This window comes from Protopterus annectens, chromosome 16.part0 (assembly GCF_019279795.1).
Source record: "Protopterus annectens isolate FY-2018-M chromosome 16.part0, PAN1.0, whole genome shotgun sequence".
Taxonomy (NCBI): Eukaryota; Metazoa; Chordata; order Ceratodontiformes; family Protopteridae; genus Protopterus; species Protopterus annectens.
In genome coordinates this window covers 610,845,579-610,871,626 of record NC_056750.1, presented here as the reverse complement: position 1 = coordinate 610,871,626, position 26,048 = coordinate 610,845,579, and the positions used below count along the sequence as shown (strand labels likewise).

General features: G+C 45.4%; 1 protein-coding gene across 1 annotated transcript in view; it reads left to right on the top strand.

Moving 5' to 3' along the window:
- The window catches only part of SEC16A (SEC16 homolog A, endoplasmic reticulum export factor), a gene marked incomplete in the record, with an annotated part of 1,997,470 nt that overhangs the window by 955,880 nt on the left and 1,015,542 nt on the right, over positions 1-26,048 (top strand). Inside the window, 1 exon segment of the mRNA XM_044058481.1 lies at positions 2,736-2,940. Coding sequence (XP_043914416.1) covers positions 2,736-2,940 — 205 coding nt within the window.

The window sequence follows — 26,048 nt, the reverse complement described above, 5'->3', positions numbered from 1 at the left end:
TTAGTGGTGCTTAAAAAGCCTTTGGTGTCATCACTCTCAGGACCTGGAAACTAAAATAGCTATGATACCTTGTCTAAGGAAAGATTATTTTTGGTGGGCAGCAGCATGCAACCACAACAAGGGGCTTCCCTTTTCACAGCCCCACTCTGCCCAGACCCTAACCACAGATGCATCAGACTATGCCTGGGGTGCACATCTGGACGGCAGGTGCATTCAGGGCCACTGGACCCCAAATCAAATATATCTGCACATAGCCAAAAAGAGATGCTAGCTGTTCAGCACGCCCTGACAGCTTTCAGACCCCTACTCTCTCAGGGGCCTCTCCTAATCAAAACAGACAACACCACAGTGATACGATACATCAACAAGCAGGGAGGAACTCACTCTTATCCACTCTGCAGGCTAGCCATGACCGTTTGGCACATGGCTTCAACTATGCAGATTCACCTCCTAGCACAATTCCTGCCAGGCAGCCAAAAATCTACTGGCAGACAACTTAAGCAGAAATCTCCTAGACCCACATGAGTGGCAATTAAACCACAACACCTTCAGCCTTATAACCCAGAAATGGGGTACCCCGAAGGTGGACCTATTTGCCTTCCACTATAACCACCAGCTCAGCAAATTCTGCACCAGGGAACCTGACAGCAATGCCTGTTAAGTGGATGCCCTATCCTCCCAATGGGCAAACCTCTCAATCTACGCATTTCCCCCTCTACTACTTCTTACAAGGGTACTACTCAAAATAAGGGAGAAAAAAAACGAGCAATCCTGATTGCCCCAGATTGGCCATGCCAACACTGGTACCCACTACTGCGCAGTCTGTCACTGCTGCCTCCATGACACCACCTTCAGATCCCAACTCTCCTTACCCAGCAGAATGGAGAATTCTTGCATCCACGATTGACAACCCTGAACCTGACAGCCTAGCTTATTCCCTGACCTCTCCTCCAGTGGCCAGCCTAAGCAAGCAAGTCCTGAATGTTATATGTGAAGCCAGACGTCCCAGCACTAGAGAATCCTGTGCTGACAGTTGGAAAAGGTATTGTGAAGCCAGACGTCCCAGCACTAGAGAATCCTGTGCTGACAGTTGGAAAAGGTATTGCATCTGGATCCAGGCTAAAGGAACTGAACCAGCACAGCTCTCCCTACCTCTCATCCTGGATTACCTAGCAGACCTACTGAACAGGGGCCTATCCGACTCTTCTATTAAAATTCATGCCTCTGTCATCTCAGCTCATTACGGCACAGAGCCACCTTTCTTTTCTCACCCTCTCATCAAACAGTTTCTAAGAGGGGCTAACAACTTAAGGTCGCCCAGAAGAGCTCTTACCCCAGTTTGGGACCTTAATTTTGTGGTGGAAAAGCTCACGCTACCCCTATTTGAGCCTGCAGCTTCAGCAGAGTTAAAATTCCTCTCTTGGAAAACAGCCATCACTTCAGCTAGAAAAATGTCTGAGCTACAAGCTCTCATGGTTGTAGAGCCCTTCATCATTTTTCATGCTGACAGGCTCTCCCTCAGGACTAACCCAACTTTCATGCCTAAAGTGGTGTCCAGTGTGGCTCTCAACCAATCTTTTCATTTGCAACCTTTTCCCCTAAGCCTCAAAATAAAGGGGAAAGGATCCTGCACTCTTTAGATGTGCACAGACAGCTCATATTCTACCTGGATAGGACTAAGCCCTTCAGGAAAATTGACCATTTACTAGTCAGCTTTGCAGCAGGGGCAGAGGGCAAGGCCATATCCAAACAAACCATTTCCAAATGGGTAGCACACTGTATCCATTTCTGTTACAAACACCACGGGAAACCACCCCCTCTGGGGGGTCAGGACACATTCCACAAGAGCAACCTCCACCTCTGTAGCTTTTCTCAGAGGGGTTCCTACCAGGGACATCCTGGGGGCTGCAACATAGAGTTCTGTTCATACCTTCACCAAGCATTACCACCTGCCTATCTTTTCCAAATCCAGGGCAGGCTTTGCAACCGCAGTCTTGCAGGTTATACTGACCAGCCCCAACTCTTCTTGACTGCCTCCACCCTTTACTTCAGCTTTGGGAATCAACCCAAGTGTGATGACTGCAGCAGTGAAACACGAAGAATATAGTACAGTTGTGTACACTTACCATAAATGTAGATGTTCGAGTGTATTCACTGTTGCAATCCTGGTTTCCCACCCTCCATCCCCCCTTGTATCTCTTACTTTCTCTCTTCCTCACTCATTACAGGGATTTTTTGCTATTTACTTTCTTCCACCATAACCTAGCTCCCTATTTGGGGGCTCCTGACATTTGTGGCAAGAAAAACTGATGTAATGGCGTCAGCTGCCCCTTTTTATACCACTGATGACCTGACGTCAGTCCTGGAGCGACAGCATTCGACGCAGAAATACCAAGCCTCTGGTATTCGGGCCGACTTGAGGGCTACCCCTGGCAGGATAACCCAAGTGTGATGACTGCAACAGTGAATACACTCGAACATCTACATTTATGGTAAGTGTACACAACTGCACTTTTAAACAGTCAGTGATTGCAAGTACAGATATTGACCATGTGTGCATAATTAGATTGTAACATAAAATTCTAGGTTAGATGTCAAAAATTCATTAGCTGGTAAAAGTATATTTAAGGGAGATGTAGATTGAAATAGATTTCTTATAAGTGTACCTTTTTCATAATTTTTTCTTATAAATGTTTCTTTTACATTTTGTTTTACCACCACCCCCAAACTAACAGGAAGGTGTCATAAGTTACATTTCTGACAGAGCCACACCGAATCAGTATTCTTCTAGCACTCCTAGCTCTGAGTTGGACCAAAACAGCCAGTATGATGGTACAGCAATGCCTAATGAAATGGGTCTTGGTGTTGATAATGCACTGACAACTACCCTGCAACCTATTCAGGGTCCGGCGGTGACAGGAGTACAGTTGATGCCACCAGGTGAGAAAATAGTGAGTGCTTCTGAAGTAAACACATACCTGAATGTTTAAAATGTACCAACTTATTTTTGTCTTTTGTTGATCTTTTAGGAAATAATTGATATGCAGATAAGACAAGTAATGTAGTTATAATCTATAGATTTTAACAAAGATAAAATGACCTAATCCTTTAAGAAAAGCAACCACATAATGTAACGTAGCAATTTATATTAAAATGTGAGGTCCCAGTGGAGCATTTTAAAAAGTTCCATAAGGTTGTTGTTGTTGGTCTTTCGGCTTTTCCCGGTAAGGGGTCGCCACAGCGGAACTCCGGTCCGCTAATGATTGGCAGTAGATTTTTATGAAACTCCGAGGTGCCAGCTCGATGCCCAACCTTCAACGAAGGCACGCCCATTTACGCACGCATGTCTTTTGAACGCTACCCAACCGCGGAGAGGACATGCAGACTCCACACAGAAGGCACTCCCAAGCCGAGAATCGAACGGGAGAACCTCTTGCTGTGAGGTAACAATGCTACCGCTGTAAGGTATTTCTCTTTAATAAGCCTGAACTTTAATAGCTGTTAGTATTCGTGTTTTATCATTTTGATCTGATGTTGTCTTGGTCACCATTCCTAAAGTTAGGGTCTTGGATCCAATATCGGATCTGAGCCGGCATACTTAGACAAACAGCTTAGCTCAAGCTCCTCCCCTCCTATGATGATCTGCACTCTAACCCCTCAGATCACATTTGCCTCTTGATCTAGACAGACACAGACTGCTCAGTTCCTCATGGGTAGTAAATAGGTTCTCTGTTTTTAGGGGTTTTCCTCTCTTGTTTAGGTTTCCCTTTGAATAGTAGTGGTAGTGTTGTTGTAGTTGTCCCCCCCTCCCCCTTACCGGTTTTGATGTTTAGTTCGATGTTCTTTGTGTTTCACTGTTGCAGTCATTACATTTGAGTAATCTGCTGGCAGGTTGCCCTCAGTCGGCCTGATTAACAAAGTCTTGGGTCCTGTGTCGGTTGCTGTCCCTTCTTCCATGATGTCAGGTCATCAGGGTATAAAACATGCAGCTGACTCCATTACACCAGTCTTTCTTGCCGTGCAGTGCCCGAAGCAGAAGCAGTTCGCAAGTGCCAGTCGGCCGACTCCTGAAATTTTCATTTTCGAGTTTCAGAACTGAAGTCTTCAACTTAAAGCTAAGTACCCATTGGGGAAACTTTTTCTTGCTCCTTACCGATGTCAGTAAAAGTTAATATTTGCATTACTTGTGGCAAATACCTCATAAAGATTTTCATTCGTACTGTATTCCTTGCCTAGGCCCTGACCACAACGTACCTTGCTATCGGTTTTGTGCTTTATTTAATCAGCGCACTATCCGTTGTCGATACATTTTTGCCTCTAAATATTTCGGTTCTCGGTTTATTTACCCAGAAATGTCATTTAGCCATCCGACTACCGGGATTCCGAAAAAACACAAAGAGAAAGACAGGCCACTGAGGTCCAAAACTGCTGACGACGCTTCTCCTAAGCCACTCGCCAGTTCGCCGGTACTCAGTGAGGTGCTTTCGCAGCCCCTGATGCTCACTACTTCTGATTCGCAGGCCTCTACTGAGACCCATTCGGAGTCTGGTATGCTGCGAGATGCTTCACCTATGGAACCCACAGATGTCTCTACCTTGGATGAGTCCAGAGCCGCTGTGCAGGCACTGGCTTCTGAGGGTGTATTCAGGCCTACAGACTTGCATATTAAATCGAAACCACCTTCATTACTAAGGCCTAAATCTCGATCCATGTCTAAAAAACTGACGCTCTGGCCACATGTTCAGGTCCCTATGCCTAAAAAACAAATAATAAAAATGGCTGAAGATCTCATTACTTTAATTAGGGGTAGTCACCCCCCCAAGAGGCCTAGGGCTGAGCTTGATTATGAATCTTCTGATCAGGAATCTGTTTCTTCTGACTCTTCTAATGTCCTTGATTTGTCCATACCTACTTATGAGGATTCTGATGCAGAGGATTCCATTCCCTCTGCTTCCCCTCCTGAGGATTTTTCTTTAGGGGAAACTTTGCATACTTAAAGGGAGCATTTCCACTGGGAAAGCCAGGAATTTTCTGATTCAGAAAAGAGGCTTATGGATTTCCTTCTTCTACCTCAGCATAGGCCTTTGGCTATACCTCCTGTACTAGACATTATTGATGATGTGTTCTCGGAATCCAGTTTGGCCCCTGATTCCTTGCCTCTGGCTCCTAGCAAACCTGACAGATACTACAGGGTTCCTGAGTCCCACAAGTTCCTTTTCAAAAATCCTGTTGCAGATCCAGAAACCATTTCTCAGGGACCCAAGGGTATTAAGGCTTCTACTGCTAAAAGTCCTACTCCCTCTGATAGAGACTCCCGGGTGCTGGATAGATGGGGTAAAAAGGTTTATACTTCTGCAATCTTGGCAATCAGAGATTTAAACTGCTGATTTCATATGTTAAAATATCAACAGCATATTATTGGATTGCTTAAACAGAAAATGAAGTTGATTCCTGACTATGTGGAAAATAAAGATTTACAGGATTTAATGCATTCTGCTGAACAAGTTGGAAAGCATACTTTGCAATGTGGTTTTGATTCTTTGGAGGCCTCCTGCAGGGCTTCTTGTTACTGGGTCTGTGCTTAGAAGGCATGGTTGGCTTAAGGAGCAATCTCTGCCTGATCATGTTAAAGCAAAATTGTTGGATGCTCCTTTGCATCAGGACCGTCTGTTTGGCAAAAAAAAGGCTGAATAAGTTCTAAAAAAGATGGAAGATAAAGCTAAATCTATGCAAACTGTTAAAGATTTCTTACAAGTGCAACTTCCAAGATTTAGTAGGCACTGGCCTACTAAGAATTGGTCCTTTCCAGCCCCTTCCAGATCCTTTCATGCCAGAGAAACAAATTCACTTGACAACCTACTTCAAACAAGTAGCAAAAAAAACCCTGCTGTCTGCAAAGCAAATACTACAAGCCTTGGGGTTCATGGCCTCCTGCATTCTTCTAATTCCCCTATGCAAGACTGCATATGAGGAAACTACAATGGTATCTAAAAAGCCTATGGTGTCAACATTCTCAGGATCTAGAAGCAATGAATTCTTATCATTCCTTGTTTACTGTTTACTTTGGTGGGCAGAGGCCTGCCACTTAAACAAGGGACTACCATTCACATTAACCCCTGCCGCCCAAACTCTAACAACAAACGCATCACACTATGCATGGGGGGCGCAACTGGCAGGGAAATGCATTCAGGGCAAATGGAACCCAATTCAAATGCATCTTCACATCAGTCATAAAGAAATTTTAGCTGTACAGAATGTCCTGACAGCCTTCAAAGACTACATTCTTCCAGGACAATTAATGGTAAAGACGGACAGCATCACTGTTATGTGGTACATAAACAAGCAGGGGGGTACACGTTCTTACCCCCTCTGTAGACTAGCCATGGCATTGTGGAACACAGCCTTGCACTACCAAGTGCATCTACAAACTCAATTCCTGCCAGGAAAACTTAATTCACTGGCAGACGGACTAAGCAGAAACCTCATGGACCCAAACGAGTGAAAACTGGAACCAAGGATTTACAACATGTTGACAAGCAAATGTGGGAGCCCAGATATAGACCTGTTTGCCTACCCCAGAACTATCAATTGGAAAAATTTTGCACAAGGACTCCCCACAAACAAGCTTGGAAGGTGGATGCTCTGTCCTTCAGCTGGAAAAGCCTATCAGTTTATGCCTTTCCTCCTCTGCCTCTGCTCTCCAAAGTACTACTAAAGATCAAACAAAAAAACAAAGGATGATTTTAATTGCTCCAGCCTGACCACGCCAAAACTGGTACCCCCTCCTGTGCAGTGTGTCACTGTTGGCCCCATGGCACCTGCCTCAGACTCCTACCCTGCTGTCTCAGCAGGAGAACCATATTCCTCACCCTCAGCTTCAAACACTGAACCTAGCAGCCTGCCTAATTATCTTAGGTCTCCTTCACCATCCCTCAGTAAACCAGTGATGGATGTAATTTTAGAGATAAAGGGGCCTAGTTCTTGAAAATCTTATGCTGAAAAATGGAAGATTCTTTGCCTGGAACCAATCTCAAGGGATGAGCACAGCAGTGCCCAATTTACCTCAGATTTTACAATACTTAACTGAGATGCTTCACAAGGGCCTGTCTTTTTCTTCAATAAAAATTCACACCTCGGCCATTTCAGCTCATTATAACACAGAACCTCCCGTCTTCTGTCATCCACTGCTCAAGCAGTTCCTCAGAGGGGCCAAAAATTTAAGACTACCCAGGAGAGCTCTATCTCCGGCCTGGGACCTTAACTTTGTATTGGAGAAACTCACCCTTCCTCCTTTCAAGCAAACTGCTACTGCAGATTTAAAATTCCTTTCCTGGAAAACAGCTTCTCTTTTAGCCATCACTTCAGCAAGAAGGGTATCTGAATTACAGGCCCTTATGGCAGTGGAGCCTTTCATCATCCTTCATGCGGACAGGGTGTCTCTCAGGACCAATCCCTCTTTCATGCCAAAGGTGGTATCCAGTGTAGCTTTTAATCAGTCCATTCATTTACCAACCTTCTTTCCTAATCCACAGAACAAAGGGGAACGGATACTGCACTCCTTAGATGTGCACAGACAACTTAGATTCTACTTGAACAGAACTAATCCTCAAAGGATATCTGAACAACTGTTGGTGGCAATTGCTGCAGGGACAGAGGGGAAGGCTATTTCAAAGCAAAACATTTCCAAATGGATAGGCCATCGCATTCATTTCTGCTATAAGTACCATGGAAAACCTATCCCACAGGGGATCAGACCCCACTCAACCAGGGCTGCATCTACCTCTACAGCCTTTCTCAGAGGCATACGTACCAGGGACATCCTAGGACCTGCTACCTGGAGGTCTGTACATACTTTCACCAAGCATTACCATTTCCCAATTTTCTCTAAATCCAGAGCTGGCTTTGCCACTGCAGTTTTGCAGGGCCTTATAGTTGGTCCTAATGCTATCTAAATTCCTCCTCCCATCCTTGGCTTTGGGAATCTACCCAAAAGTAATTACTACAATAGTGAAACACGAAGAACATAGTACAGTTGTGTACACTTACCATAAATGTAGATGTTTGAGTGTATTCACTGTTGCAGTTCTGGTCACCCTCCTTCCAGCCCCCTGACTTTTTTTGGCTAAACCTCTTCTCTCCTTTTCAATGCTTAAAAGCTTTTTAGTGTATTTGCTTTTTTGTTTGCAGTATGACCTTGTATATTTATAGATTTAATTGCTTCCCATTAGTGGGGCACCTGACATCTGGGGCAAGAAAAACTGATGTAATGACGTCGGCTGCATGTTTTATACCCCTGACGTCATGGAAGAAGAGACAGCGACTGACGTAGGACCCAAGACTTTGTTAATCAGGCTGATTGAGGGCTACTGCAAGCAGATAACCCAAATGTAATGACTGCAACAGTGAATATACTCTAACATCTGCATTTATGGTAAGTGTACACGACTGTACTTTTTGCACGGCCTTCTTACCAATACTTAATCTGTGATCCCTTCCCCCCATTTTGTCTTTTTCCTGGGCTTTGGAAATCAACCCATATGTTAGGACTGCAACAATGAAACACGAAGAACATAGTACAATTGTATACACTTACCATAAATGTAGATGTTCGAGTGTATTCATTGTTGCAGTCCTGGTTTCCCAGCCTCCATTCCTCCTTTTTTTCTAAGGCACAGACTATATATTTTTATTTTTTGTATGACATCTTTCCAGGGTGTTTCCTTCCTGCGTTAGCCTTCTTTTGGGGGCTCTTGACAGTTAAGGCAAGAAAAACTGAGGAAATTGCGTTGGCTGCCTCCCTTTATATCTGACATTTTGACATCAGTTTTACAACCGGCGCCAGCTGACCTCATATACCGAGAACTCTGGTATTCGGGCCGACTGAGGGCTACCGGCTTATGGTAAGTGTACACAACTGTACTTTTCAGATGGGCAGTCAATTGTGCCCCTCTTGCACAGCAACGACTGGATGTGCTCAGTGGATCTTCAGGATGCATACTACCATATAAATGTAGATTGACAGTCCAGGAGATTTCTCCGCTTTCGCTTGGGAGCCGATCAGTTTCATTTCAGGGCCCTGCCCTTTTGGTCTCACCTCAGCCTGCTGGGTGTTCACCAAATGCATGGCAGTGGTGGCAGCTCATCTCCGGCTGCAGGGAATCCAGGTGATGTCCTTCAAGGATGCATCTGCAGTCCTAACATATGGGTTGTCCTGCCTCAGGCAGCCCTTCGGTCGGCCGGATTCCAAAGTCTGGGTCTGGCCTCAGCTGATGTCGCACTTCACCCGACGTCATAGCTGCTGTTAATTGGGTATAAAGGCATCAGCCGACGCCATTTTCCTCAGTCTTTCTTGCCGCGCAGTGCCCGAAGCAGAAGCTGTTCGCAAGTGCCGGTCGGTCAGATCCAGAGATTTCTACTACTGAAGACTTCTAAAAAGCTAAGTACCCCGTTGGGGACTCTTTCTTGCCTCAGCCGATGTCAGAAAAAGTAAATAATTGTTTAACTTGTGGGAAACAAATACCTCATAAGGATTTCCACTCTTACTGCTTTCCTTGCTTAGGCCCAGACCACGACATAGCAGCTTGTCTAGCCTGTGCTTCCTTCAACCGACGGACTCTTAGACGTCGGTCGGAGTTTGCGGAGGAGTTTTTTGGTCCCGCTTTTGCTTACAAAATGCTGTCGGACCCTCCGACTTCACAATTAGCTAAAAAGCGTAAGGAAAAGGACCGACACTCGCGGTCCACGGTTTCGGCCGAAACCACGGTTAAGCCAACCGCGAGTGTCTCTGTTTCGGCTGAAACAGAGTCCTCGGTTCTTCCTTCGGCCGAAAGCATACCTCCGACAGCCGAGGCCTCACACAGCATGGCTGAATCTGCTACTGAAATTTCTCCTGCTGTAGCAGGCACCCAGGATTTATCAGATACTATTCCTTTAGACATATCTACTCCTGCACGTGGAGCTGCTAGGCCCCCTGCATCCATGTCTATCAAGGCTTTTTCTAGGGCTAAAGCAGCTAAATCTTCTAAGGCCTTGCCTGCTAAAACCCCTCACACAGGCCTAGCTCTAGTTCCCAAATGCTCAGCCTGGCAGAGGATCTCATTTCTTTGATCAAGGGATCCCAACCTCACCCTGACAGGGCCTCTCATCCCCCTCCCGAGAAGAGGCCTAGAGCAGAGCCACCTGAGCCAGTTTCTACAGATTATTCCTCTGATGATTCAGAAAACTCAAATCCTCCAGAAGGCCCTTATTCTCCATATGAGGACTCTGACGCAGAAGACTCCATTCCTTCTGCCTCTCCTTCTGAGGAATTTTCTTTTGGGGAAACCTTGCATGCTATGAGAGAGCAATTTCAATGGCAGGGCCAGGATTTTTCAGATTCTAGGAAAAGGCTAAGGACCTTTTTACATTTGCCACAGCATAGGCCTTTAGCCATTCCTCCAGTACTAACAGTTGTGGATGATGCATTTAATGATGCTTGTACTGCCCCTGACTCTCTTCCCCCGGCTCCTGCTAAGCCCGACAGATACTACAGGGTCCCGGACACACATTATCACTTGTATAAGGCTCCTATTGCAGATCCTGAAACTATTTCACAGGGCCCCAAAGCTGTAGCAACTGCCTCTGCCAAAAACCCTCCCTCTGAAAGAGAATCTAGAGCATTAGAGAGATGGGGTAAAAAAGTTTATACTTCTGCTACTCTTTCGGCTAGGGCCTTAAACTGTCAATTCCACATGATTCAGTATCAGGAATTTTTGTTAGATCAGCTAAATAAAAAACTATCCTCTCCTGAACCTATAGACCGTAAGTCCCTTCAGGATTTGGTACATAACACTCAGCAGGTCAGTAATCATTCCTTAAAATATGGCTATGATGCACTGGAGGCTTCCTTTAGATCAGCTATGACTGGTACAGTGATCAGAAGGCATCCATGGTTAAAAGAGCAATCTTTACCAGACCATGTAAAGTCAAAGCTCCTAGATGCTCCCATGGAGAAACACAGTTTGTTTGGCTCCCCTGCACAGCAAGTGTTAAAGAAGGTGGAAGAAAAAGCAAAATCTGTCCAAACAGTCAAGGATTTCTTACAAGTCCAGCCTCCGAGGTTTAGTAGAAATTGGCCTTCGAAGAATTGGTCCTTTCCAGACACCACCAGAGCACAGAGAGGCAGAAATAGGTGCCCAAGAGGCAGAGGTCAATCCAGAGGTGCCTACAGGGGACGTCAGTGGCAGCCTAACAACTAGAGAAGTACTGCCACAGATCCAGCTACTACCACTTCCACAGGACAGTCACAGTGACTTGGCTCTGATACCGCCTACCAAGGAACAACTGGAAGCATCCTTAGGCGGAAAGCTAGCCTTATTTTCAGTAAACTGGCATTACATTACAGGAGACAAATGGATTTTACAGACAATAGACAAAGGTTACAGGTTTCACTTCCATACTCTACCAAGGAAGAGAGGAATGCCAAACCTACCACCAAACCAAAAAACAAACACTCTAGGACAAATCAACCACTTACTAAGGATGAGAGCTATAGAAAAGGTACCGTCTATGGAACAAGGACAAGGATTTTATTCCCGACTTTTCCTGGTGCCAAGAAAAGAAAACCAATGGAGACCTATTCTCAACCTGTCCGCTCTGAACACATATCTCATTGTTCCAAAATTCAAAATGCTGACCCTACAGCAACTTCTTCCCCTGCTGGGCAAGGAGTCTTGGCTGGTGACTCTAGATCTCAAGGAGGCATACCTGCACGTCCCTATACGACCAGATTGCAGAAGATACCTCAGATTTCTTGCAGGATCAGAGCATTATCAATTCTCAGCATTGCCCTTTGGCTTATCTACTGCGCCCAGAGTATTCACAAAATGCCTGGCATCAGTAATTGCTCATTGCAGGCTTCAGGGAATTCAAATTTATCCATACCTGGACGACTGCCTGATACAAGCGGAAGATCAAATTAACAAAAGATTTGGAAAAGGTTATTCACCTATTGCAAGCCCTGGGATACACAGTCAACATAAAAAAGTCAAGGCTGATACCATCCCAAAGGATAACATTCTTGGGTGCAGAACTGGACACATCAAATCAAATGGCATTTCTCACAGCAGAAAAGCAAAAGCAACTACTACTCTATTTCATGGCATTAACAACGCAGAACCAGCTTACAGCAAGGAAAGTCCTGCAAGCCCTGGGTTACATGGCATCCTGCATAATATTGATTCCACATGCCAGACTACATATGAAGAAGTTGCAATGGTACCTAAGGAATTTATGGTCTCAGCACAAGCACAGCCTAGAAACCCAAATTCCAATAATTCCATGCCTGAAGCAAGAATTCCTGTGGTGGGCTCAGGCCTGTCAGTTGAACAAAGGACTGCCTTTCCACAGCCCTCACCCAAGCCAGACTATCACCACGGACGCCTCAGACCTCGGCTGGGGGGCGCACATGGTAGACAAGTGTATACAAGGCCTATGGACACAAGACCAGCTGAACCTACACATAAATCAAAAAGAGATGCTGGCAGTGAAGCAGGCAATTCAAACATTCAGACCGTTTCTTCAACAAGGCCATTTGCTGATAAGGACGGACAACACCACAGTTATGTGGTATATCAACAAGCAGGGAGGCACACATTCATATCCTCTATGCCGGATGGCAATGGACCTGTGGAATGTGGCCCTGAACCTCAACATTCAGCTCCAGGCCATATTTGTGCCAGGAAAAGAAAATATACTAGCAGACACCTTAAGCAGAACTACCACGGATGCCCACGAATGGATGCTGCATCCAGACATCTTCAAATCCATTACAAAGAAATGGGGCCTACCAGAAATAGACCTGTTCGCATCCCCACACAACCACCAATTGAGAAAATTCTGCACAAGGACATACCACCCACTTGCTTGGAAGGTGGACTCCCTATCCTTCAGTTGGGAAAACCTAACAGCTTATGCATTCCCACCTCTTCCTTTGACGCACAAAGTGCTACTGAAGATCAAAGAAGATCACCCAAGGATCATCCTGATAGCTCCAGACTGGCCGAGGCAGCATTGGTACCCGCTACTGAGGAGTATGTCTCGGGCACGCATGGCCTCTACCTCTAGTTCCTTTACTGCTAACGCAGAACAACTTCAAGATCCTACATCCAAACTTGAAAACACTGCAGCTAGCTGCTTGGAATCTTACATAAAACAAAATAACCCAGATTTATCTCAGAGGGTTAAAGACATTATCCTGGAGGCTCGCAGACCCTCCACAAGGAAAACTTACTCAGCAAAATGGAAAAGATACCTCATTTGGAGTGCAGCAAAAGGAGAAAATGTATCATTGGCAAACATAGCTAACATCCTGGAATATTTAGCAGAACTTTTCCACAATGGCCTGTCTTACTCCTCCATTAAGATTCATGCATCAGCAATTTCAGCAGAATGCAACATGGATCCTCCAGTCTTCTCTCATCCTCTACTCAGGCAGTTTCTAAGAGGAATTAAAAATGTAAAGCCTCCAAGGAAGCCACCTTTGCCTACATGGGACCTGAACTTTGTGCTAGAAATGTTAACACTTCCCCCTTTTGAACCAGCAGCAACAGCAGAATTACAGTTCTTATCTTGGAAAACTGCTTTCCTGCTTGCAATCACTTCAGCAAGAAGGGTTTCTGAATTACAGGGATTAATGGCAGTACAGCCCTTCCTTATCTTCCATCAGGATAGAGTGTCCTTGAGAACAAACCCTACTTTTATGCCAAAGGTGGTCTCCAGGGTATCATTGAACCAAGCAATCCACCTACCAACATTCTTCCCCAACCCACAGAACAGGGGGGAAAGACTACTGCATACCTTGGATGTGCACAGGCAATTGCGCTACTACCTGGACAGAACCAAGAACAATAGAAAAACTGACCAGCTTCTGGTAGCATATGCAACAGGAATGGAAGGAAAAGCAATTTCAAAACAGACAATCTCAAAATGGATAGGAAATTGCATTAGATTTTGTTACTCTTTTCATGGAAAGACAACTCCAGAAAACATCAGACCTCACTCCACAAGGGCTACAGCCACTACTACAGCTTTCTTACGAGGAGTGGCTACCAAAGACATTTTAGGGGCTGCTACTTGGAGCTCCGTGCATACATTTGCCGAGCATTATAATTTACTTTTATACTCCAGATCCCGAGCAGGTTTTGCCACTGCTGTTTTGCAAGGGATCTTAACTACACCATAATCTTCTTAGTGCCTCCTCCCCCAGTTTGGCTATGGTGTTCTACCCATATGTTAGGACTGCAGATGCATCCTTGAAGGACATAGTACAGTTTTGTACCTACCATAAATGTAGATGTCCGAGAGGTATGCATCTGCAGTCAGGATTACCCACCCTCCTTCCCCTCTGTGGTACTCCTAGGGTATTTGCCCATCTTGTAGCTGGCTGGGGGAATCTATTATGGTGTATTTGTTTGTATATATGTATATACATGTTTATTTTTGTTTGCTCTCTACTGTTTGGAATCATTTGCATTTATCCAAATTTAGCCTTCCTAGAGGGCACCTGGCATCTGGGGCAAGAAACACTGAGGAAAATGGCGTCGGCTGATGCCTTTATACCCAATTAACAGCAGCTATGACGTCGGGTGAAGTGCGACATCAGCCGAGGCCAGACCCAGACTTTGGAATCCGGCCGACCGAAGGGCTGCCTGAGGCAGGACAACCCGTATGTTAGGACTGCAGATGCATACCTCTCGGACATCTACATTTATGGTAGGTACAAAACTGTACTTTTCCCTATTTGGATGATTGGCTCCTAACGGCCCCTACAAAGCATCAACTATTGGACAACATACGTACCTTACTCTCCCTGTTCCATCAGTTGGGAATTACGGTAAACATGGCCATCCTCATTGATTCCTACTCAATATCTGGAGTTCATAGGCACTCTGTTGGATACTACCACGCAGATCACAGCCCTTCTGCTGGGCCGGGTGTCTCTAATTCGTGCCCATGTTCAAGTTCTGCTGGAGCAAACTTGTCCTCCGGCTTCACACATTCTCAGGGCTCTAGGGTCCATGGCGGCTGCCATTTACTTGGTACCAATGGCTCGGTACCACATGAGAGTTTTACAGTGGACCTTTGCAGTTCAGTGGTCAGTGTTTCAGCATCCCCTGTCGTTCACCATTCGCCTCACCACAGTGTGTCGAAAGCATCTTTTGGATTTGCTCAAGGTACCTCTTAGCAGGCAGGTCCTTCTCTCTGCTGATTCCCACGGTCACGGTCACCTCAAATGTTTCCCTACTAGGGTGGGGTGGGACATTTCCATGGAAAGACTGTACCAAGGGAAGTGGTCCCCTTCAGAGACCAGTCTGCACATCAACGTTCTGGAGGTGAGAGCAGTCCTTCTGTCATTGCAAGCTTTTCAGGATTGCCTCCCTTCAGGAACGATTGCGGTTCTATCGGACAACATGGCAGTTGTCTGGTGTATAAACAAGCAAGGGGGCACACATTCTTATCTGCTTTGATGAGAGGCCATGAGGGTTTCGGAATGGGCGATGTCCACAGGGCGCTTTCTTATTGCAACACACATTCCCGGAGCATCCAACGTGTTGGCAGACAAATTGAGCAGGGCTATTCTGACCCATCACGAGTGGCCCCTGAATCCAGTGGTGGCTCAACAGATTTTCCTTCTGTGGGGTTTCCCGAGCTGCGATCTGTTTGCATCTCCTCTCAACCACAAATGCAGCAAATTCTTTGCATTGATTCCCCCCAGAGGGGAATCCCCCAGGGATGTGCTCACTCACGATTGTCCTCTGGGTCTCCTGTATGCTTTTCCCCCATTGCCCTTAATTCCCAGAGCACTTCAGAAAGCCAGATGCCTTTAGAAGCAGTTGATCGTCATTGCCCCTTTCTGGCCTCGGCAGGTGTGGTTCCTCCTTCTACGGTCCGGTCTCACTTGAGGCATCCACACTGGGTGATCGAAATCCGGATCTTTTATCTCATCCATCTCTGCTTCTGCCCCCAAATCTTCAGACCCTACGTCTGACAGAGTGGTATGTTCACTTCCAGTGATTTTGGCGAAGTCCAGGCCAACCTCGCCTTTGAAGGATATTATCCTTGCTTCCCCTAAGGCCTTCCACTAGGAAGATATATATATCAGAAAATGGAAGAGATTTTCTTTCTGGGCAAAGAATAAGAATCTGGACCCCTTTCTAGCTTCCATTCCTGAGATCCTTATCTTTCTGACTTCAACTTTAGCTTCAACAACTAATCTTAGTCAATGTATTCATCTTCCAGTATTTTTCTCTAATTATGCCAATAAAGGAGAATACATTCTGCATACCCTGGATGTTCATCATCAGCTTCGTTTCTATTTGCATAGGACTAAGGAATTTATATGTTCAAACTAGTTGTTTTTAGCCTTTTCTATGAATAGAAAGGGCAGAGGAATTTCGAAAGTTATGGTCTCCTGCTGGATTTCACAGTGCATTTCCTTCATTTACTCTTCAGAAGGTGTTCCTTTATCTGCAGCAGTAAAGGCTCATTCCACAAGGGCGGTGTCTACCTCAACTGTGTTTGCAGGCAGTCAGTCCTAAGATGATATTTGTGCAGCAGCAACGTGGTCTTCTCCTCACACGTTCATCTCTTACTATAAGTTGGATTTGGTTTCTAGAGGAAGGGCTTCCTTTGGCTCCACAGTTCTTTGGCATGTCCTTCCATGAGTCTTCCCAGGATTTAGGTAGCTGGGAACTCTGACCCTAATATGTGGAATGGTGACTAAGATAACATCAGATTTATAGTTATGTACTTACCATAACTTGGCATCTGCGTTATCTGTAGTCACCATTCATCATAGTCCCACGCTCTAGCCCTCTACCTGAAAGATTAGCTGGATGTTGGTGGCTCTGTGTAGGTGGTAGTCGTTTTGGTCTGTCTTCTTTCCTTATGCAAACTGTGTCTGTCTAGATCGAGTGGCAAATGAGGATCTGAGGGATTAGAGGACAGCAGAGCATCATGGGAGGGGAGAAGCTTGTGTTAAGCTGTTTGTCTTAAGTATGCAGTCTCAGATCCAAGACCCTAACGTGATGAATGGTGACTACAGATAACACAGATGCCAAGTTATGGTAAGTACATTGCTATAAATTTTATGTTGTCCTATCTCGCCGTAATTCTTGCTGGTTGGGTTCAGAACCTAGCAGGAAGCGTATTACCACATCAAAATGGACAAGTGGTCCAGGAAACATTTACGCTTTCGGCTAGGAGCCAGTCATTACCAGTTTCGGGCCGTGCCCTCTGGCCTCGCTACAGCCCCCCAGTGTGTTCAAATGCTTGGCAGTGGTCACAGCTCACTTGAGACTTCAGAGATTCTGTGTGGTTTCATACCTAGACTCCTGGCTCCTGACCAACACCACCAAGCATCTACTCCTGCAGGTGAGGGACGAAACAATGCTTCTTTGTGCCAGGCTAGGCATTACAGCAAATTTTTTAAAATCTGCCTTGTCACCCTCACAGCATATTACTTACTTAGGTGCAGAATTGGATTAAAAAAAGATGTAGCAAAACTTACTCTGAGAGAATTCAGTCCCTTCATTGTCAAATCAAGATATTGATATCAAAAAGAATGGTTCAAGCCAGGGTTGTTGTACAGGTTCAGGGTACCATGGCAGCCTCAATTCCTTTAGTTCCGCTAGCACGGCTACACATACGGGTTCTACAATGGTTACTCTTTGCCCAGTGGTCTATGCAAGATTTGCCTGTATCACACCAGATAATCATTATGGAGTCATGCAGGAAAGACCTTCTCTGCTGGTTGCAGACAGAACAGTTGTACCTAGGCCTCCCCTTTGTTTTTCCACAACCGACAGAAGTACTGACCACGGACGCTTCCAAGATTGGTTTGGAGGGCATTGTCTGGGAATGACGGTCCAAGGCTTATGGCAAGAACACAAGAGCCACTTGCACATCAATGTCCTAGAGATGAGAGTGGTGCTGTATGCATTGCAGACTCTCTTCTGATAGGAAAAGTTGTGATTCAGACAGACAACATGTCAGTGATATGGTACATAAACAAGCAAGGAGGAACCAAGTCATATACCCCCTATGTCGAGAGGCACAACGAGTGTGGCAATGGGTGGTCGCTTCTCAGCGTTTTCTAATAGCAATGCATTTCCCGGGGAAATCCAACGTGATAGCGGACAAACTCAACAGAGTGGTTCTGTTGCCTCACGAATGGTCCCTAAAACCAGAAATTGCAGGAGAGATCTTCCAGAGATGGGGCCAGCCTTGCTGTGATCTTTTCACCACCTCCATGAATGCCAAATGCAGCAGCTTCTTTGCCCTTATTCCTCCTCCGGGGAAGTCACCAAGGGATGCACTTGGTCACGATTGGCCCCTGGGACTACGCTATGCCTGCCCCTTCCCCTTAATACCCAGTATACTTCAGAAAGCCAGCATGTTGAAAAGCACTATGATTCTCATTGCACCTTACTGGCCTCAACAAGTTTGGTTCCCCTTTCTCTGGACCCATGTACTGGAGGATTTGTGGATTCTGGACCCAGTTCCACACCACCTGACCCACTCATCGGGAGTGTTCCATCTGTCCATCCAGACCCTCAAGTTGACAGCATGGCTGCTTCAATTCCACGCTTAGTCAGGTGTTACGAATTTTACCCTGCAGTTAAACATATGTTATTCTCTTCCCACAAACCGTGTACGAGGAAACTGCATTCAAGTAAATGGAAAAGATTTTCTTACTGGGCTGTTAAGACACAGTATAGAACCTTTTACAGCTCCTATTACCATATTTCTAGATTTTCTCTCCAAGCTTTTTGACGAAGGAGCAACGGCAACCATTATCAGAGTTCAACTGGTAGCCATGTCTAATTTTCATACTGGTGAGATGGGAATGCCTATTATGTCTCACCGATTATGCAAGGCCTTTCTGAAAGGTACATTCTTACTCAGACCCCCCAATCAGAGAACCTCCATCTCCTTGGGACCTTAATTTTGTGCTATCTGCCTTGGTTTTGCCACCCTTTGAACCCACATCATCTTGTGATATAAAGTTTTTATCCTGGAAAACTCTCTGCTTGGTAGCTATTACTTTTGCCAGACGGGTGTCAGAATTTCAAGCCCTCTCTATACGCCCTCCTTATATAGTTTTTTTTACAAAGACAGGGTGTCATTAAGAGCTAATCCCTCTTTCTTACCCAAAGTTTGTTCAGAGAACAATCTAAATCAGTGTATTCAATTGCCTGTGTTCTTTCCAAATTATACTGACAAGGCAGAGAGTATACATTACATCAGTTAGATGCGTACAGACAGCTGCCCTTCATTTTTCATAGAACCAAAGATTTCAGGAAGTCTTCCCAGATTTTTGTGTAATTTTCAGATAAAAGAAAAGGATTGCCAGTTTCTAAAGTAAACCTTGTATAAATAGCTTACAGATTGCATCTCCTTCTCATACAGTAAGGATAGCAGACAATTACCAGGCAAAGTAAAAGGCCATTCCACGAAAGCGGTTTCAACGTACTCTGCTTTTCAGGCTAGGCTTCCCATTTGTGCAGCTGCCACATGGGCAAGACCTCATACCTTTATTATTCATTACAAAGTTGATGTGACCTCCTGGAACAGGTCTTTCTTTGATTCCACTGTATTGAGGGGTCTTTTTTCCTGAACCACCCTAGGATAAAGGTGCTAGGGGCACTGCCCCAACCAGCAGGAATTATGGCGCGATAGGGCAACATAACATTTAGAAGTTATGTACTCACCATAACGTTCCATGTTTGTTGTCCATCTCGCCTATATTCTTGCGTCCCACCCACTTACCCCCTCCTTCATTCCTGGAGGAACGGGTGAATAATCTTATAGATATGTATATATAGTTATGATGGTTTGGAGTCTCTGATTCTTCTTTCTATATTCAGATATTCTGTACGTTATTAGTATGTAGGCATACCAAGTCTGTTTCCGCTTGCAAACAAGATCTGGGAATTTTACCCACTGCATCATGGGATAGGGGTTAGCCTCGAGCCAGTGGAAGTTCTCGAGCTTTTGTATTCGGCCGAGTCGGAACTGATGCTCTAATGTCCTTCAAGGATGCATCTGCAGTCATCACATATGGGTTGTCCTGCCTCAGGCAGCCCTTCGGTCGGCTGGATTCCAAAGTCTGGGTCCGGCGTCGGCTGATGTCGCCCTTTCCCCGACGTCAGAGCGCCTGGGGTATAAAAGCGTCAGCCGACGCCATCTTCCTCAGTCTTTCTTGCCGCGTGGTGCCCGAAGCAGAAGCAGTTCGCAAGTGCCGGTCGGCCAGCTCCTGTAATTCAGCTACCGAAGACTTCAAAAGCTAAGTACCCCGTTGGGGACTCTTTCTTGCCTCAGCCGATGTCAGATAAAGTTAATAATTGCTTAACTTGTGGGAAACAAATACCTCCTAAGGATTTCCACTCTTACTGCCTCCCCTGCCTATGCCCAGACCACGACGTCTCGACCTGTTCAGCCTGGGCGTCCTTCAACCGACGCACTCTTAGACGTCGGGCGGAGTTTGCAGAGGAATTTTGGGGGGCTAGTTTTTCATACAATATGCCGTCGGAGACTCCGACTTCACATTTAACAAAGAAACGGAAGGACAAGGACCGACACACGTAGGCCGCGGTTTCGGCTGAAACCACGGCCAGGCCTACCGCGAGTGTCTCTGTCTCGGCTGAAACCGAGTCCTTGGTACTTCCGACCCCCGAAACCGCTCAACCGACAACCTCGGCCCCGGAGGCCCCTGCTGAGTCGGTTATTGAATTTCCTTCAGAAACTGGTGTCTTGGAAACTTCCGACACCATTCCTCTAGACAAAACTATACCAGCACGTGGTGCAGCCAGGCCTCCTGCATCCATGTCCATAAAGGCATTCACCAGGGCTAAAGCTGCTAAACACACAAAAGCTATGCCTCCCAGGGTTATTCCTCAGGGACCCACTACAAGTTCACAGATTCTAACTTTAGCAGAGAACCTTACTTCCTTAATTAGGGGCTCTCAACCTCCTCTAGACAAAAGGCCCAGGGTTGAGCCCTCTGATCCTCACTCCTCAGAGGAGGCCTCTGATGGCTCTGCTCTCTCGGACTACCAGGAGGAGGCTTTTTCGGCCTACGAGGATTCTGATGCAGAGGAATCTATCCCCTCGGCCTCCCCTCCTGAAGAACTATCCTTCGGAGAGACCCTTCACACTATGAGAGAGCATTTCAAATGGCAGGGCCAGGAATTCTCTGATTCCAGGAAAAGATTAAGAACTTTTCTGCATTTACCTCAGCATAGACCTTTGGCTATTCCTCCTGTTTTGAATGTCATTGATGATGTGTACTCTGAGTCTAGCATAACCCCTGACACTCTTCCTCCGGCCCCTGTCAAACCCGATAGGTACTACAGGGTCCCGGACTCGCATCATTTTCTTTACATGGCCCACTCTGCTGATCCAGAAACTATTTCCCAGGGCCCTAAAGGGGTTGCAACTGCCACTACTAAAAATCCACTCCCCTCTGAAAGGGAGTCCAGGGCTTTAGAGAGATGGGGTAAAAAAGTGTATACTTCTGCTACTCTCTCTATGAGGGCATTAAATTGTCAATTTCATATGATACAGTACCAAGAGTATTTGTTAGATGAATTACATAAGAAACTGTCTTCACCTGAACCCCTAGATCGCAAATCACTCCAGGATCTGGTACATAACTCCCAGCAGGTTAGCAACCATTTCTTGCAGTGTGGTTATGATGCATTGGAAGCTTCATGTAGGTCAGCTATGACAGGTGCTGTCATACGTAGGCATGCTTGGCTGAAGGAATAATCTCTGCCAGACCATGTTAAAGCTAAGCTTCTGGATGCTCCACTGGAAAAGCAAAAGTTATTTGGCTCCACTGCTCAGGAGGTCTTAAAGAAATTTGAGGAAAAGGCAAAATCTGTACAAACAGTCAAAGATTTTCTACAAGTCCAACCACCAAGATTCAGCAGAAATTGGCCTACCAAGAATTGGTCCTTTCCGGACACAGAAAGATTTCAGAGAGGCAAGAACGGGCGTGCCAGAGGTAGAGGGCAAGTTAGAGGCTCCTACAGAGGACGTCAATGGCAGCCTCCCAACCAGAGAGGTAGTGCAGGATCTACAACTGCTGCACAAGGACAGACTCAATGACTTTGCTTTGACTCCGCCAACCAGGGCTCAATTAGAAGCACCTTTGGGCGGAAAGCTTTCTTTATTCTCAGAAAATTGGCACAGTATTACAAGAGACAAATGGACACTGCAAATAATACACAAAGTATACAGGTTCCATTTTCACACTTTGCCGAAAAGAAAAGGCTTGCCAGACCTGCCACCAAATCAAAGGGCAGAGGCTTTGAAACAAATCTCCAACTTAATGCAAATGAAAGCTATAGAAAAGGTTCCTCTTTCAGAACAAGGCCAAGGATTTTATTCCAGACTATTCCTTGTTCCAAGGAAAGAAAATCAATGGAGGCCTATTCTCGACTTGTCCGCACTGAATAGTTATCTTATTGTGCCAAAATTCAAAATGCTGACTCTACAGCAACTCCTTCCCATGCTGGGCAAGGGGTCTTGGCTGGTGACTCTAGACCTCAAGGAGGCATACCTGCATGTCCCTATCAGACAAAGTTGCAGAAGACACCTCAGATTTCTTGCAGGTTCAGAGCATTATCAATTCTCAGCATTGCCCTTTGGCTTATCTACTGCGCCCAGAGTATTCATGAAATGGCTGGCATCAGTAATTGCACATTGCAGACTTCAGGGGATTCAAATATACCCATATCTGGACGACTGCCTTATACAAGCAGACAGCCAACAAACTTTGGTAAAGGACTTGAATTATGCCATCCACCTACTGCAGGCCTTGGGATATACAGTCAACATTCACAAATCAAGACTTGTTCCATCCCAAAGAATAACTTTTCTGGGTGCTGATCTAGACACAACCACCCAAATGGCTTTTCTCACAAAAGAAAAACAAAGACAACTACCGGATTACTTCAAGAATCTGACAAGACAAACTCAGCTGACTGCAAGGAAAATCCTGCAGGCCCTGGGTTACATGGCATCTTGCATTCTTTTGATTCCACAAGCAAGGCTGCATATGAGGAAACTACAATGGTACCTAAGGAGTTTATGGACGCAGCACAGTCACAGCTTAGAAACTTTGATCCCACTCATTCCATGCCTCCAAAAGGAATTTCTGTGGTGGGCTCAAGCAAGCCAGTGAAACAAGGGTCTGCCCTTCAGCAAGCCAACAGCCAGCCAAACCATTACAACGGACGCTTCAGACCACGGTTGAGGAGCGCACATGGAGGGCAGATGTATTCAAGGCCTATGGTCACAAAAGGAGCTACGCATGCACATAAACCAAAAGGAAATGCTGGCAGTGATACATGCAATCGAGGCCTTCAAACTCTTTCTGCATCAAGGCCACCTGCTAATAAGGACAGACAACACCACAGTTATGTGGTACATAAACAAGCAAGGAGGCACCCATTCCTACCCTCTTTGCAGACTGGCAATGAATCTATGGGAACTTTCCTTGAAACTCAATATAGAGCTACAATCCCAGTTTGTGCTAGGAAAAGACAATATACTGGCGGACAGCTTAAGCAGAAATATCATGGATGCACACGAATGGATGCTGCACCCAGACATCTTCCTGCAGATAACACAATCATGGGGAAGGCCAGACATAGATCTTTTTGCCTCCCCCCACAATCATCAGCTGAAGAAATTCTGCTCAAGGACATACCACCCACAAGCATGGAAAGTGGATGGCCTATCTTTCAGCTGGAGAACTCTAACAGTGTATGCATTTCCACCTCTTCCATTAATGACCAAGGTCTTACTGAAGATCAGGACAGAGCAGCCAAAAGTGATTCTGATAGCTCCAGACTGGCCAAGACAGCACTGGTACCCACTGTTAAAGAGCATGTCATGCACGAAACCATGGCCTCTTCCTCAATGGCCACTTCTCCTCACACAGCACAATTACAAAACTCTGCATTCCAACCTGAAAACCTTGCAACTAACAGCCTGGAAAATTCCTTGACTCCTCCTCAGGATAAGCTATCCAAGAGAGTGAAGGATATCGTCATGGAAGCTCGCCGGCCTTCCACAAGAAAGGCATATTCAGCAAAATGGAAAAGATTTCACACTTGGAGCACCACAAAGGCCTAGATGCGACAGTGATGAACATGGCACATATCCTGGAATACTTGGCAGAAATGCTCCACAATGGCCTGTCTTACTCTTCCATTAAAATTCATGCTTCAGCAATTTCAGCAGAGTACAGTACTGATCCACCTGTCTTTTCTCATCCTCTCCTAAGACAGTTTCTAAGAGGAATTAAAAACATCAATCCTCCAAGGAAACCTCCAGTGCCTACTTGGGACCTTAACTTCGTGTTGGAAAAACGAACTCTGCCTCCCTTTGAACCAGCAGCATCTGCAGAACTACAGTTCCTGTCTTGGAAGACCGCCTTCCTTCTGGCCATAACCTCAGCAAGAAGACTATCCGAGTTACAGGCCCTCATGGCAGTACAGCCATTTCTTATTTTTCATCAGGACAGAGTCTCGAGAACCATTCCTTCATTTATGCCAAAGGTGGTATCCAGGGTCTCATTAAACCAAGCTATTCACCTGCCTACCTTCTTTCCATATCCACAAAACAAAGGGGAGAAACTTCTGCACACCCTGGACATACACAGACAATTGCGCTACTACTTGGACAGAACTAAAAGCTACAGAAAAACTGACCAGCTGTTGGTAGCATATGCTGCTGGTGCACAAGGAAAAGCAATTTCCAACCAGACAATTTCAAAATGGATAGGGAATTGCATTCGTTTTTGTTATTCCTTTCATGGAAAAACTGTGCCAGCTAACATTAGACCTCATTCCACCAGAGCCACCTCCACAGCCTTCTTAAGAGGGGTGGCTACCAAGGACATTTTAGAAGCTGCTACATGGAGCTCCGTGCATACATTTTCCAAGCATTACAATTTACCTTTATATTCCAGATCCAGAGCAGGCTTTGCTACGGCAGTCCTGCAGGGCATTTTAGCTACACCAGCCTTTACATAGATCCTCCACCCCCAGATTGGCTATGGTATTCTACCCATATGTGATGACTGCAGATGCATCCTTGAAGGACATAGTATTTATTTATTTTTATTTATTTATTGCCGTTGGTTTACCAGGATAGTCCATTGGGCCATAAAGAACCCGTTTTCAATGGAGTCCTGGGGAGAAAAGCTCCATAACAGAAGATATTTTCAACATTTAACAGTAACAATCTTAGTGCAGAGAGTTATTAATATTATGTAAACAGAATAAAAGTAGAACTAATCAAATTTAGAATAGCAGTCATAACAGTTAATACATTAAGAAGAAACCTACTAGTAATAGAATAAATGTAAACATTAATACTGATTAGAGAACAAATATCATAGCTACAGAAGTAGAGTATGGTATTGAAGGAGAATTAAGTAGAGTTAGTTATGTGGGGTGGGAACAAGAGCATTCCCACTGTGATGCTAGATGAAGGTGAAGAGACTTTTTGAAGGCAGAGTGGTTAGAGGTGGTGCAGAATAGTGGAGGTAGGGAGTTCCAGAGGCGAGTGAGGCTGAAGGAAAGAAGGTTTTTGCCTGGGGGAAGAGTCTGTTTGTGTACTTCGAGTAGATTTTGATTATTTGACCTTAGAACTCTGTTAGGTAGGTGCATTTTAAAGGCAGAGGAAAGAGAGGGACAGAGGGAAGGGTTGAGAATAAGCTTATGGGCTAGAGTTAGTTGAGTGTAAGTTAGTTGATTGGGAAGTTCTAGCCATTTTAGCTTATGGAGGGAGAAACATTGGTGGGTGGAGGACTTTTGGCTGGTGGCGAATTTTGCAATTTTGTTATAGCAGGATGTAAGTTGTTTTTTTAACAAGGACTGAAGATTAGTTAGTAGTGGGGCACCATATAGAAGGGATGGGATTAGGAAGGAGGTAGAGAGAGTGATTTTAGTGGCAGATGTGAGGTAGGCGTTCTGTCTATAAAGCATGCC